At 33.7% G+C, this 16,896-nt stretch overlaps 1 protein-coding gene across 4 annotated transcripts in view; it reads right to left on the bottom strand.

Annotated features, from left to right (window-relative positions):
* Positions 1–16,896, bottom strand: part of ida (anaphase promoting complex subunit 5 ida) — a 267,488-nt gene that overhangs the window by 60,735 nt on the left and 189,857 nt on the right. For all 4 annotated transcript variants that reach the window (XM_090415176.1, XM_090415179.1, XM_090415177.1 and 1 more), the window contains 2 exons: positions 14,042–14,155; positions 6,369–6,501 (listed from right to left, as the gene is read on the bottom strand). In XM_090415176.1, the coding sequence (XP_090271302.1) occupies positions 6,369–6,501; positions 14,042–14,155 (247 nt within the window). The remainder of the gene's footprint in view (positions 1–6,368; positions 6,502–14,041; positions 14,156–16,896) is intronic.

The following is a 16,896-nucleotide window of genomic DNA, read 5'->3' as shown; positions in this document are numbered from 1 at the left end:
ATACTTAGAACAAGGTATTGTTGTGAAGGGGAGAAAGAAACAAAAAAGCTTTTAAATGTATCTGCTCCCAAGAGTCAGCTTTCTGATGTGTAATTAAAGTGTCTGGGCTATGGGACTAGAATACATCATCATCAATGTATCTCAGCCAGATAGAAAGTTTAAAAATGAAGATGCCAAAAGCATATTTTCCAAAATGTTATATGTAGAAAATAGCTAGGGAAGAAGAAAAAGCCATAGCAGTACTTACTTTGTATTGTTGATATGTTTTGTTCTTTCAAATAAAAAAATATACATGGATGGCAAAATTAAATAAAATTACATAGTATTCAACACAAAATACAAGGCTAATCTTTTTGAATGGGAGGCAGTCTCAAGTAGGGTGATGTGGGCTAACATATGAATGGGGAATTGGACAATGAGACTAATTTGTACCTATGATCCAACAGAGGTCCTACTAAGGTAGAAGTGGAGGAATTTTATGAGTCTTTAGAAAAAGCAACTGACACAATGAAAAAGGAAAAGTTGATCCTTGTTGGGAATCTAAATAGCAGAGTAGGAAATGATTGTCAGACAAACAAAAATATTTTTGGAACATTTGAGAAAACCGCAAAGCTAATAATAATGGCAAATATCTGTTGGATTTCTGCTCAGGACATGGACTGGTTATTACTAACACCATGTTCCAACATAAAAATGTGCATAAATTCACATGGAGAGAAGAGGCTAGGAATAAGAAAAGTCTCATTGACTATGTTATTGTTGACAGTGATGTTTTCTTCCTGGTGCAGGACACTAGAGTGTACAGAGGATTTGAAATTGGAAGCGATCACTATTTAGTCTTGAGCAGGATAAAATTAAATTTCACATTGAAAAGAATAACATGTAAGAAAGTTTTAAAGCGAATAAAAGTTGAGCAGCTCTCAGATGTGAACTGTAGACTAAAATACAAAAACATTATTGAAGAAAAAATGAAAGAGTTTGAGAACAGGAACCAAACCTTGGAGATTCAGTGGCAAGCCTTGAAGAAAACCCTGATTGATTCAGTCAGAGAGGCATGTGGTGAGGTTGTCTGCAAGGATAGAAAAATCAGAACTGCATGGTGGACACAGGAAGTTAAAGAGGCAGTGAAGGAAAAGAAGAAAGAATATCAAAAGTTCCTGGCAAATAGGTCAGCTTTTGCTTTTAGAGAATACAGAGACAAATACAAGAATGCAAAACACAACGTAAAACTAGCTAAACAAAAGTCATGGGAGGAATTTGGCAAGAACATAGAAAATAAATATCAAGGAGGTGGTAATATATTCTGGAGGTTGTTGAAGAAGCTTAGGAATGGAGGAAAGAGTGCTGTAAAAGGAGTTAGAGATGACAAAGGTGACATGGAAACAGGTGAAAAAGATATCCTTGAAGTATGGAGTAATTACTTCGAAAAATTGTTAAAGGAAACAAGGAGTGATAGCACAGTGGTAAAAAACACTGACCAGGCATGCAGTCAGGAATACATATCCAAACTTGAAGTAGAAAAAGCCATCAAAGGCTTCAAATGTGGAAAGGCAGCAGGAATAGATGATATTAGACCAGAAATGCTGAAGCATGGTGGTATAAAACTCTTACACCTTTATACCACCATAGTTGCACTGCATAGTTCAGAAAGCCTGGACACAGGGAGCTCTACTCCATTGGGAATGGAGTAGAGCTCCTATTAGAGCTCTACTCCATTCCCAATGAATGGAGTAGAGCTCTAATAGGAGCCATATATAAAAAGGGAAATAAAACTGAATGTGAGAATTACAGAGGTATTTCCGTACTGAGTGTTCCTGGCAAGATCTATGCAAGTATACTTGAGAAACAGTTGAGAAGAATTGAAGAAGAAAAGCTTGGTGAAGAACAAGCTGGATTCAGCTTGTTCAGCTTACATTGGTAATATAACAAAGTTATGTATTTAAGTTTTGTCAATCTGGAAAAGGCATATGACAGGTGCCAAGAGAAAAGCTATTCACTACACTACAGTTATATGGTGTCAATGGGTCATTATATCAAGCAATACTTAGTCTTTATTTGAGTTGTAAGTCAGCAGTTAGAATTGAAGGAAGTACAGGAAGATGGTTTAATGTTAAATCTAGTGTGAGACAAGGATGTACATTATCCCCTCTGTTATTCATTTATATGGAGCACATTACGAAGGAAAGTGATATTAAACATGATATCAACATTGGCGATGTTACTCTCAGTTCTTTGCTTTATGCAGACGATGTTATACTTCTAAATAAATCCTCTACAAGTCTGCATGATTCCCTAACTAAATTGAATAACTGTTGTAATAGATATGGTATGAAGGTCAGCATTAAAAAGACTAAGACAATGAAAATAGATAGAATTGTTGGAAATGTCAACTGTGTTGTGAACGGGGAACCTGTGGAACAAGTAAAACATTTCAGCTACTTAAGCACAATTTTTAGGGAAGATGATAAATTAAATATGGAAATAGACAATCAACAAAACTGGTATGGTAGGAGGTCAACTGAATAAATTCATATGGAATAAGAGAGAAATTAGTCAAAACACTATATTAGTTCAAACCAGTTTTAACTTATGGATCTGAGAACTGGGTCAGAAGTAAATCACTTGACCAAAGACTAGAGACCCGCAGATATGAGAGTCCTGAGAAAGATTAGAGGCGTGAACAGATGCATCAATGGAAATATCATGTTAAAAACGAGGTTGACATTGTCACCATCCAGGAATGCGTTAGCAGAACTAATCTCAGGTGGTATGGTCACTTAAACAGAATGGGCGAGGAAAGATTAGCAAAACAAGTGTTCTCTGCCAGGTTGGTAGGAAAACAACCCAAAGGAAGACCAATATATAGTTGGATTGATACAGTACAAAGTGCCTTTGAAGAGAGAAATATAAGATCTGATAATGTTGGAGTCTTGACAAGTAACAGACTGATTTGGAAGAAAACTGTAGATAGGAAGTTAGTAATGGTGTAAATTTTTCATGTAGTACTATCATATCCTGTACACCCCTTGAAGGTACATATCAGGAATTTGATGATGATAATGCAACCATATTTATTTAAATTAGGCTGATTTCTGAGAGAAGTTGAAGATTGTAAAAACAGTCTTTCTCTTCTAAATTTGCTGGGATGGAGCATAGTGGTCTTTTTCCAAATGAATCTATGAGCCATATCTAAAGTATGATCCACAAGACCCAACTGACCATAGTCCTTATTGGAGATTATTTCTTCCATGTACATGTTGGCTGATCTTCCTGCCTTTTTAAATAGTAGGCCAACTTGCAAGAACAGGAAACTTTATATACTCCAGGCACAGAGAGCAGAGGGAAGCCAGCTTTCAAGTGGGGCTTGAAAGCCATGCAGAGATTGTATTTCTTTAGGACTGATTATATTTTCTGAAATGCCTCAGACATAGGGGATGATGATAGCATTACTAAAATCTTTCTGAAGAGGTCAAGGATTGGAGGAAGAAGTGATTATTTTTTGATACTGTAAGAACTGTAGCCATTAGATAAGAATGTGTCATGTATATGATTAAGTTCTACTGTAATGAATCCTCCCTTAAAACAGAACTTAATCATATAAGTTCTTAATCCTAATTTTCATCTGAATGAAATGGACCACTGTTTTACTAGTTGTTTAATGGACCACAACAACAACACTTGCCAGCAAAACCCATAGAAAGCAGAGAAGCTTTTGCTATTGCACAAATTTAATATAGTGAATTTAAGTAAAGGCACCTCAGTAGTTTGGTCAGTTTCAATGATGCTTTTTGGATGGAAAGACCTGGGTTTAAATCCCGTCTAAAATGTGAATAATCTTTATTAGAGCTTTTCATCTGAAGGTGAGTTAGCTAGGTCTCATATGCAGATGGAAGGATATTTTCCCTCCTGGAAACTTGGGTTTTTCCATCCTACAAAACAGAAAAATCAGCCAAAAGAACCCATAGAATATACAAGTGTAGAGCATTCTGTTGGATCTGGTTTTGAAAGCCTGTATAGTATGATGTAAGTCTATGCCAGGGGTCGGCAACCTGCGGCTGCGGAGCCGCATACGGCTCTATGAATGAATAACTGAGGCTCTTTTCGTTATTAAACGATCTATTTTTGAATAATGCAAAATGAATGTTATTTATTAAATTAGAAACTAAAAACCCTAAATATAGCATTTACAATAAATTAAGGACATTTTACATTAAGTCAAGGATATTTTACAATTGAAAATAGTACATGCGATGCAGAAAAATTTAATACTTTCATGTTTGAACTCTTTGAAATCATACCCGATAATCCTTCTTTACATTCGTCTTGGATTATCATGAAGTGATTTCATTTGAACAAAAATTATATTTGTTTGCAACAGATTTAGAGAAAGGCACATTATTATATTTTCCTACATTGAAGAAATATCAACAAGAACAAGCTGATAATAATTCCATAAATTTAATCCTTTTCAAAGAAATTGTGGTAAATATGCGATCTGAGGAGTTTAGAAAGAACAAGGCAACTATGTCATTTTTATTGCGACCACTTGAAATTAATCCTGCTGAATGAAATTTTTCACCTTTTGCTGGAATTGATGAGGCTGCATTTCAACTTGAATTAGAGGACCTTAAAACCAAGGATTTGTGGAATTCAAAATTTAGAAATCTTGAAGCTGACCTGGAGGAGTTGGAAAGAAAAATATCTGCCCTCGCAATACAACACAAATGGTCTGAAATAGAAGATCTTAAAAAGCAAGATCAAATTGTATTTGATACATGGAATTGTTTATCGGACACTTACATTCAGTTAAAAACAAATGCATTTGGACTTCTATCGATTTTCGGATCAACACATTTCTGTGAGCAAATATTTTTTTAATATGAATTTTATTAAAAGTAAGTTGAGAAACCAACGAAACAACGCGAGTCTTTCAACATGTTTGAAAATGAAAATTACGGTGTATTTGCTGCATATTGAGAAACTATCCCAAGAAATTCAACAGCAAAGTCGCACTAAGAAGATATTTTAAATATCTTCTTAGTGCGACAATAACATACCTATTTTTTAAAAAAATTTAAAAAATAGGCATGTTATTGGATTTTATACATATGTTTTTGTAAGGAGGAAATCTTTGTTTTATTACTTAATATTTATTAAAAAACTGAATAAATAATTTAATTATAATATTTTTCAATGTCGTTTCTAAATTTAAAGCAGTGATGAGCAATTAAATAGTAAATCAAATACTCAGTTCAATCCGCATAATGAATATTTTCTTTTTCTTTGATAAGAAAGTATTAATTTATTTTCCATTATTTAGGTATATTTTAATTTTTTAACCTGCACAAATAAATCCACATTAAAAATCAACATTCATAAAATAGATTTTTAATTAAAATATACTAATTCTGCGTACAAAACGAACACCGTGGACCACACAAAAAACTGAGAGGGCCGTATGCAGCCCACGGACCATTTGTTGCACATCACTGCATGCGGCTCCCTAAATTTTTTTTAACAGACATAATTTTAAAATGGCCTCTTCACTCCAAAAAAGTTGCCGACTGCTGGTCTATGCATAAGCATAAAACAGGAAGGAACTAATTTAAGTAAAAAGTGTTTTCTCTCTTCTGATTCCTGTGAATAAACATCCAAAGTAGTATGGTATTCAGTGGAGTAACCATGACTTCTTGGTCTTATCCTACACTAAACATTCAGTGGATATCTTGGAAATATCATTCCCCCCCCCCCCCCCCAACTCCAAGCACTTTAATTGGGATATTCTAGTATCCACCATGTAGTGTGATGTGAATGACACTACAAGGACATGCAAAACACAACAGATCCTCAACAAGACTGTTCTAGTCCCTCAAAGGCCACTGGGTACAAATTCTGCATATCCATGTTTTTACCACCAATTCCACATCCACATCACTCAAAGCTGATCTCCTGGCATTCTCATATACACAAGAGAAAAATCTACACCTTTAAAGGTATGCCTTTTTAGATATACCTTTTTATAATTTAAATTTGGTTTGATGGGATCAGAGACTGAGGAGTTGCTCCATACAGCCTGAACTTAAATAATAAACTATAGATACATTTTTCATTTGTGAATGTGTGTTGTTTATTATCAGAGTTAATTCTTTTTATAAAAATGAGTTTGTATTTTATTGTTTTCATCATCTGCTAAAATAATTCTAAACTAATCCATGACTCAAGCTATAGTCATACATTTTAAATTATATCCTTGGATCTGTATTATATTTTAATTATATCCTGAGATCTGTTTCCTCACACTATTATATATTATTTTCTATGCTGCTTTTCAGAGAAGCTGTAGACATTTAAAACAATAATAAACTTACCTGAAGTGCATATGCCCATGCCAAATTGTGAAGAACAATACACACACCCTCTCCTATATTATAGATGCCTCCTCTGACAGGATCAGAAGTATTAAGATGGAGAAGCAGCTGACTAATCAAATTAGACATAGAGCTAAAAATTTCATATAAGAATTATGAAAAATATGGCAGAATAGTTAATAACCTAAACATGACAAGAAGAAAATCATGTAACAAAATTGCATTCAATAAAATTCCAAATACATATTCATATGGTGAAGACATTCAGCAAATATTGTGCCAATTTCCAACCACTACATCTTCTGTTCCATATTTGTAAGATGTTCACATTATGATATACTGGTATCTATCTTCTCTGCTTTTTATATTTTTATAAAACTGAAGACTGCCTATGTAATAACACAAAACTTAGATATCTATTAATAGTTCTTCCTGCTAATAAACATTTTCATATTCTATGTACTTTAAAAATTATATTATTTCATTTACTTTAATGATCATTTTCATCAGTTCATGTTCAGTCATGTCATAATGCAAATCATAGTCTTTCTCTTTTGCTTTTATATTAAAAAATAAATAAATAAAATAAGTAAATAAAGTTGGAAAGGTGGAGAGGCAGTTGAATAAATAAGAGAGTAATTAGCTAATACATGAATATTTTATACTAAAACAAAAGTTTTTATTGATAGCTTAACTGATTATCCTATAAACTTATAAACTTTTGAAACAAAAGTATTAAATAAAGTGCAATGAATATCTGGAAGAAAAAGGGTTTACATTTCAGTGAAATGTGAAATTAAATAACTTGACATACAGAAATGAAAGACATGATAATAAATAACATAAAATGGATTTAACTCACGTATGTGGTGTGTGTGTGTGTTTATTAGTGTAACATTTTTCGCCCTACTATCAGGAGCATCTTCAGTATTAATTTTAAATTAACCAATAATTATTAATAATTATATTTTCCTTATCATCTGCCTCTCATCAAAATAGTGACACAGAGGTGCGTCATGTCACCATTCCCTATGTTAAAGGTGTCTCAGAATCTACAACCAAACTACTTAGATCCATTGGCCTACAAGTATCCTTCCATCCTATCAACAAGATATCTACTTTTGCTCAGCTAAAGATATCTTTAGCCCACCCGGGAGTGTAACAAACTCCTTGCCAGTATGGATTATCATATTTTGGCCAAACAGGTAGATCTGCAGCTGTGCATCATGAACACTTCATGAACAACTTGTACTTGCAGTGCATGCTATCACCATAAAAGTAATAATCTCTTGGAATGTTTATGCAAAGAGAGCTGTGAGAACTTGATACATTGACCACATCTAAATAGAAACAGATGGACTTAAATTTATGGGAAATAGTTCTTCACAAATTTCAGAATTAAATTTAATTATATTTTTTATTTATTATTAAATCTTGTCAAAGTTATTTTTACAAGAACCTTAATATAATTAGACCATGATGCTCTACATCATGTACATGCAGTTTGCATGTGTCATTGTCATATATACCAGTTTCTGTTCTTGTTTAATCTGAAAGTCATATTGAAGATAGGGCATCTTCATTATGGATACTAAAGCAAAAAATTTTATACTAATAAAAATACGTAAGTTAAACCATTTTATGTTATTTATTGAAATTAAAATATAACAGCAGATGATTGCGAGTATCTCGACAAAACAGAAAATATTTCACAGAGTAAAAAATTTTAAATTTAAGGCAGGTGTTTTCAAAATAGAAAAAGACTAAAATGCCTTTACGCATCATCATTATTAAATTCTTCGTATTCTCATGGGAATATACAGTAACATGTTCCATTACATATTAATGTTATTTGTCAGCTCTTCATACTCATATCAGCCTTCTAATGAGCACTATATTGGCCATCCCAAGTCTTGCAAAATGACATCAAACACCTGTCTTGTTAACCTTCCCTATCCCAATTGATTTAAGTGACATACCACTTTAGATTAGCTCTATTCACAGTTTCTTAACTTTTATTCCCTAATAAGGAGCCGGCATAGCTCAGTAGAAGTGGCATATGCATCCACAGTACTAGGCTGCCCAAAGAAAGAATGTCCGAGTTTGATTCTAGTTGCTGACTAGAGGAACTTTTACTAAGCCTTTTTTTTTAAACCACTTACCACGTTAGTTGATCTCTGGCATGGGCAAGTGGGTTTTTTGTCCTGGAAATTCAGGTTTTTCATTCCGTAAACTCAAGAAAATCGACCATAGAACCTGCACTATTTCAGACAGTAAACATAGTGTTAAAATTAGGGACCATGACATGGCAGCACTCAACTGCCTCTCTTCACTGGATGCCATGAATAATTAGTGATAGTCTTGGGTCAGCTATCTCTGATTGGTTACTGGTGGAGATTGGACTGCACCCTGTCTCCAAAAGTTAGATAGGGCTAAAACAAAACAGCCTCCCCTACTCTTTATAGGTGAACTAAAACGCATTAGTGAAATTCTTCTCAGAACATTCATGTCTATGGTCACTAGTTTTTGACCAACTGTCTTATTTCTAAAGCTTATTCTCAGATTCATAAGTTAAAACTGGTATGCACATTATTGTATATTATTAGTTGTTTACTTTTAGCTAATTACTCTCTTATTCCATATAAATTTATTCAACTGGCTGCCACCATTCCATCTTTTTTCATCTCTTATCCATTTGCAAATTTATTTTCATCTGCACTAAAAATTGTGCATGAAGAGCTGAAGTATTTTATTCCTTCTATAGGCTGCTCCAGCAAGAATGTAGTTGATGTTTTCTGTATCTATTTTCATATCATTTATTTATTTATTTTGCTGATTTTTATATCAAACAAGAAATAGCAATTATTCAATTTAGTTAAGGAATCAAAGATTTGCAGTGGATTAATTTAAGCATATATCATCTGCATAAAATGAAACGCTAAGCTGAATATTTCAACATAAGATTTAATGCCACTTTCCTTGATAATGTAATCCATAGAGATTATGATTATGTGTCATGGCATAAAATGTGCAAGGGAAGGATGTTAGTAGTGCATGGAAAATAGTTAAGTGGCATCTAGAAGAAGCAATATTAAATTGTATACATATGGTAAGGAGAGTTAATCAGGTAGGAGTTATATGAATGAGTAATATTAAGTATGAGCTGCAGAAAAAGAAAATGCTGTGGAAGGTATATAAGGATAAAGTTGACTAGTATGGTAAGGAAGGCAAAATCAGATTACAAGAAAAAACTAGATGAGCAAACCAAAGGAAATCCCAAAGAGTTTCTTTCATTATGTGGCTAGTAAGAGCAAATAATGACTAGGGAAGAATAACCTTAATGAGCACTGATAGTGACGAAGTAACAGAAGCTGATAAAATAGTGAGTTACAGTACAGTAAAGTTTTCAAAATGCTAGAGTAATTGTATGGGATAAATAGGACATTATACAGTACATAGTTTATATTTAAGTTTTAAGTAAGTAGTTAGATATGATGGAATATTATTTGATGTAAACAAAGACTCATCGAGGGAGGCCAACTACTGAACAACTCTGTCTCCGCCACTCAATCCACCAACTACAACGAACTGCTACTACCATCATCATCTACACCAGCGCCATCTACTGCCCACCACTAGTATTTTCACAGACAATCACAAACATCCATGTCCATGGTGGGATTCGAATCCACAGCCTTTTGGCTGGAGAGTAGATATGCTAACCACTCAGCCAACCAGGCCAGCTATGCAAATAGCCTTCAGATCCTTCAGTCACACTACCTAATGTCAAGTCCATCACCACCTTGAGTTCAGTTTCTTACCCCTCAGTAACACTATTCATTTCTATTGCACTATAGATTACCACATGGTTTACAAGCTGCAGAGGATTGGAATAGATAGTATATTGGTTAAATGGATCAGAAATAGGCTTTCTGAACAATACCAGCAAGTTGTGTATGATGGATGATGGAGAAGTGTCTCAGAAAAAAGTAACCAGAAACCAATCAATTTCGATTGGTGCAATGACTTTTAACTGTTTCATTTAGAATCTGGAAAATCACTGACTCAAGACCAAATACAAAAATATACAATTTAATAAAACTAAAACAATATATACACTTAAAATAAAGTTACATAAACAAAATACTGGATCCAAGGCCTTGTATAACTTGTATGGAAACGATATATTATGTGGACTGACTGAGGATCTTCAGTTGTTTGCTGATGATGATGCAAAGTTTGGAAGAATTATAAGTAGCATTACAGGTGTTAATTCCCTTCAGGAAGATATGAGTAGACTTTTTTACTTGGATAAAGGAGTGGGATTGTAGTTTTAATATCAATAAGTGCAAAAATATAAGGATGTATATTATATCAATGGTGCCATACTGCAGAAAATGGATGAAATTAGAGATTTGGGAGTGATGGCTGACAATAGACTGAAGTTTAGAGGGCATATTGCTAGTGTTGCAAAGGCTGCACATCGTACTGCTGCAATGATAAGAAATAATCTAACATGGAGGGATAAGGAAGTGGTTGTGCCACTGTATAAAGTACTGGTCAGACCACACTTGGATTATTGTGCGAAAATATGGTCACCTGGTTTTCATTATGATGTGGAGAAAATTCAGAGTTGCCAGAGGCGAGTGACTAAGACAATATTAGGACTGCGTACTGCTGGCTATGGAGAGAGGTTGAAAAAATGTGAATTGCAGAGTTTGGTGGATAGGAGGAAAAGAGGTGATATGGTAGAGTCAGTTAAGTTAGTGAGAGGATTTTACTGGATTAATCCAGATGAGATTATAAAAAGGGTAGAAGGAGGCAAAAGGGATAAACCAGAGGTCATCCTGAAAATTATGTAAGAATGTGGTGAAGAGGGGTGTGAGGAGTAGATTTTTTACATGGAGAATGTCAGTGAATGTAATGCATTACCAGAATGTGTTGTTAATGCAAGGAGTGATAAGGATTTTAAGATTTGATATGATAAATATGTTATCAGTTGAAATGATGAGTCTGCTAACTCCATGGAGGGTGTAATAATAATAATAATATTTTTGAGATGGATGGTTGATGTATTGTGGATATAATTACCTGAAAATGTTGGTTTTTGGTAGACAGAAGCAGAAATAGATCCATCTTGCTTATACTGCTAAATTTGTCATCATCATCATCATGCATATCAAGGATTTAGGCCTAGTGTGGCATGTTCCAGCCTTAGAAGTCATTGTTGAATCTTTTAAGTGGACGTCCTGGTTTTCTTTTTCCTAATGGCCTACTTTTTTGCCCAAATTTGTATGTTGCCAAATTTGGGCAAATCTAGGATGTACATATTCCACTTCTGTGTCTACTGAAAACTAACTTTTTCAGGTCATTATATCCACAATACATAAGCTCATTATCCATCTAAAAAAAAATGGCATAATAAAATCCTTAATATGCAGACACAAGATTTGTTCTCCCAAAGAATCTGTAAAGCAAGGAAACAGCCTTACTGAATGGATATAATCCAATAACTACTCCAAAAAACAATCAACCACTCTCCTACAATTCAAACAAGAAGAAGCCCACAGGACTCCTATACCATTTCTTAATGGCATCTCTGAACATGTGGCAAAAATTATGAAAAAAAACCCAACTCACTGCCTCCTATAAACTCATCAACCAAATTCATAACCTGCTACCTTCTCCAAAAGACAAACGCTCACCAATGATGCTACCTGGTGTTTACAAAGTACCATGTTCATTTAACTTGTCTTACTATGGACAAACAGGAAGATCTGTAAATAAACGTATCTCTGAATATTAAGACCACATCTGGCTTATCAAACCTCACAAATCTGGCCCTGCACAACATGGAATTGAAAATGCTAACCACAGTCCAATGGCAAAACACTAAGCTGTTACATAGATCCATATATAAAGAGGAACATTTATATAAAGGAAGTGCTGAAGCCCTACTTCATAGAACTAATCCCAATCGTAACGACTGCCTCACTATTCCAAACAGTTCAGGAAACTGTTATCCTCAATTGTATTAAATAGATGTACATCTTATATAATTTAATTTAATTTCGGCCCAATAGTTTTAATCCATGAACATGTGACTGTATACTTAGAGGGTTTCCAATTTAAGCATGTACCCTGTCTAACATATATTTTGATATATGTTAGACAGGGAGAGAGAGAGAGAGAAATTTTATATTTTATTACAATAAAATAAGAGCATAGACTTTTTAAATGAATTATTAATTATATATGTAAATTTTAGAATGATACAATTTTTAATTCAATTCCTATTGTTCAATAATTGTACTCATGATGTCTTATGATACATAAGACAAAATATTTACATAATAAAATTTAAAATTTATTTTACTGTGGCATATGTGTTATTCTATAGTTATGGATCCATGTAATGAGGCAACAATCGAAATCCATAATTCAGTTTCATAAATTGCTAGCCTTGAAATAGGATGGCATACTGCTTACATTCATGTCTCACATGCTTATATTCCCCCCCCCCCACTTTTTTTCAAAATAGAATAAGAACATGATTAAAATGTGCAATACTGCTGAATTACATCTTAAACAAATATCTTATAACTGTATTTTTGAAATGTCTTATCAATCCCAGATTATAAAAATGTTGTCACTGAAATTTATTTATAATAACAACAATTAATAATAATATTCATAATGGATCCACATTACATATTAATTTAATGATCACTTAACTGAAACATACAGAAATTTACTGTAATTCATCATAGCTAACACATACACACAGGAGACAATGTTATTAATAATAAATATTAATTCTAATTACATAAACTAGTTACTATATATTAGTTAATACACACATTTTTAAAAATTTTATTTTTTAACTGAACAGCTGGAGATGGAAAGAAAGAGAAGAAAGACAAGTAAGTCTGGTTAGTTTGGATTAATGCAAACAACACTACTGGCCCATGGATATGAAAAAGTAACTGTTCATATTTCTGTGTACTCAGAGGACAGTGGAGGATTAATAGCAGCAATTCAGTGGAGCAACATTCATGAAAATGCCTATTGTAAAGACATAAGGCATCAAGATTAGATTCCTCTGCTTGGACTGAAATGTAGAGATGTAAGTTAGTCCAAGTAGAGGAATCTGATCTTGTTTTGAGATCTGGATATTATCAAAGGAAAGGAAAAGTAAAGTGAGATCTTTCTTGAGAGAAATAAGACAACACTGCATTTTGGTAGCAATGAAGTTTGCAAGATTATCTACACCACAAAAGAATGATTAGGAGAAATGAGATAAATGGTTGATTCACAAATCAGAAATAGCATCTCTAAGGATAAATGTGATAGTGTTGTGTGAAATTATGTACAAATCTCCTGTATATGAACTCACGCACCACCATGTTACTCATATAGAAATGTAAAATCTTACATAATGCAGTCTGAAAAATGTTTCTTTTCCTTCACTGTTATTCATTTTGATATATGGTAGACACGGAGAGAGAGAGAGAGAGAGAGTAATTTTATATTTTATTATAATAAAATAAGAGCATAGATTTTTTAAATGAATTATTAATTATGTATGTAAATTTTAGAAATATGAATGAGCTGAATTGGCCTACAGAAGCACTGAAAAGCATCACAGAAATTAATTCCTAAGGAAATATTACCTATTGCCATAATGGCTCCACAATGCTGCTCTTTGAGCATATGCAGCTCCCATTAGATCAGTCATGGAGTGTTGACAATTAAGAATATCACTCTTCATCATCAGTTCAAAAACCCTATAAATAAAAATATATATTTTATTATATAAAGTGAAAAGCAGCTTACATTTATATAAACAAAATTACATTACATCCAACTGCTGATTGGTATGGGCTCAGTGCTGTGATCACATCAAATGTAACTGTCTGCTAAAATTAAAACAAATACAATAAGATCATAAGAGTCGCAATATGGTGTCTCTCAGTTATGGGAGAAGGAACCCAAGTTTCAATGTAACAAAACCTTCTCTCCTTCTCTGTATGTGACACTGTTTAGATAAGAAATCATTACTCTCTATTTTTATGAGATTATATCTATTAAGTTTTTTATACTCCGAGTGTTATTATTACAAAAGGATTCAATTCCAATTGGTGGAATGACTTTTAACTGTTTCATTTAGAATCTGGAAAATCACTGACTCAAGACCAAATACAAAAATATACAATTTAATAAAACTAAAACAGAAAGATTACCAAAACAAGCCTTAAAGTACAAGCCATTAGGAAAAAGAAAACCAGGACGTCCTCTTAAACGATTCAACGATGACTTCTAAGGCCGGAACAGGCCATGCTAGGCCTAAATCCTTGATATGCATGATGATGATGAATAAAACTAAAACAATATATACACTTGAAATAAAGTTAAATAACTACAAAATACTGGATCCAAGGCCTTCTAAAATAAATCTACACTTTAGAGATTTTCTTATCCAAAAATATTAAAATCACCCATTATCTGACTCATTCTATTTCTGGATTGTTTAACATATACTTAATCACGTCTACCAGACTAAACACCTTGTTTTCACAACAACAAAATTGTTCATAGTCAGTTTCCTTGTCAGGACCTTTTCCAAAAATATAAACATTTCTTCTTCTTTTCCATGGGATCCTTTCTTATCACCCTTATGTAGTATACAATATTATTTCTCACCGAAGTATAAATACTCTTACCTCTTGCAGTTCAGTTTGAAGTGCAATTTATTAATTTTTGTTCCAGAGAAAAAAAGATTCTTCTACTACTTCAAAAACAACATATCTAAGTTGAGTAAATTCTGTCACCCTTAGAAATAACAAATATATCCGGCATCCTTAAGACAGATGAAACTTTCCATTCAGCGTTTCCTCGAACATTCCTTTAGAATGTCAACTGCAATATCTTCTTTTATTTACTATACACTTGTTGACAGTCCTCCAGTTCGAAGACTCACAGTTTTACTATTCCTTTTCGGAATCTACTATTAATATTCTTCTGACTGTCGTATAAAACTAAATAAACTTCATAAGAACAAAATTTAAGAACGCAGTACCTCCAGTCTGTGTTCTTAAAATTCCATTAGCTCTCTCTCTCTTGTTTTCCCCCGTTACCTCGATACCGAACGCTCTCTCTGTCAGCTGTCAATCACCCATCAACTCCTCGGTCAGCATGCGCACTTTATGAAAGTGGCAAGCAAAAAGTTAGGTATAATGACTGACCAGTCTCCGTTAGCATAACGAGAATGTCTTTACAATACACAACACTTAATAATTTTAAGCTACAATAAAATTTCTGAAAGTAACACAACTATCTAAATCCAGTAAGTACATAAATTTTTTAAATGCTTTACATTTCATTTTGACAAAATAACATCAATAACGGGCACATCACAAGTGCCGACAATGCGTGTTATGAAACCCAAACTAATAATGTACTACCATAAACAATTTGTAAAAATATTCAAAATTTTAAATTATGATTATTTTTACATCACAACCAACTCACTCACCTTCATTTGCAAAGTGCTCATAGCAGTTCCTCATATCCTAGTTGATGCATAAACCAAGACCGTTTCAGCTGAAGAGTAAATAATTTTATTGTTGTGACTACACTATGATCACATGGTGACTGTTATACTTGCCTCCTGTTCGGAGTTATTTAAAAGTAGAAAACGCAACGTATTCACTTTATTATCCTAATGAATGCATAAGAAAATTCCTCTGAATTTCCTTATGTATTCCCCTGAATGGAGTTTCTTCACTGATTTTGGGAATCCTGCCAATACTTCCAAACTTTTCTGGATGAAGGAGGATGATATTTTCCCAAGTGGACGTTCTTCAGTCAAGTGTGAGACTACAAGCATCCCTACCTCTTCCATGGCCATATGGCACTGGATGCTAGTGATGTTGGTCTGGAAGATAGGATATTTGAAATTAGGACATTAGAAAGGTTGGTACATTTATTGCTGAATCTCTTTTTTGCTTTTTTTTTATTTTGTTTTCATTTGGTGTTTCTATGCCTTCTGAACATGGTTGGGGCTTGTTGAGGATCCCTGATAAACCTGAGGTAACCAGATTTATCAGGAAAAATTACTCATTCACAATCGGAGTCTAATTCATCATCAGAGATGTTCACCCACCACAAAGCCACACAATGATGTCTACTCAACAGCAATTAATGACTGCACTTGGGAGTGGAATCGCAGGTCTATCCCAGATGCTATACTAACATCACAGATGCCTTGGGTCCTGTCCTGGGATAGAAGAAAGGAGACTTTGGAAATGCCAATGATCTTTTGCAGGCCACTAACCAAGTGATCCTGGCTGGTCATCCAGGACTGTCAGTCTTGCTGAAGAAAGGGACCAAAGTAGTGTGAGACTACAAGCATCCTTACCCCTTCCATGGCCATATGGCACTGGATGCCAGTGATGTTAGTCTGGAAGATAGGATAGTAAAGAAGACTCAAGAGAAGTAGAGTAAAAAATATAGGAGAAAGGTATAG

Source organism: Typopeltis vanoorti, chromosome 26, assembly GCF_054136105.1.
Source record: "Typopeltis vanoorti isolate ZY-2024b chromosome 26, IOZ_Tvanoo_1.0, whole genome shotgun sequence".
Taxonomy (NCBI): domain Eukaryota; kingdom Metazoa; phylum Arthropoda; class Arachnida; order Uropygi; family Thelyphonidae; genus Typopeltis; species Typopeltis vanoorti.
This window is presented reverse-complemented; position numbering and strand designations above follow the sequence as displayed.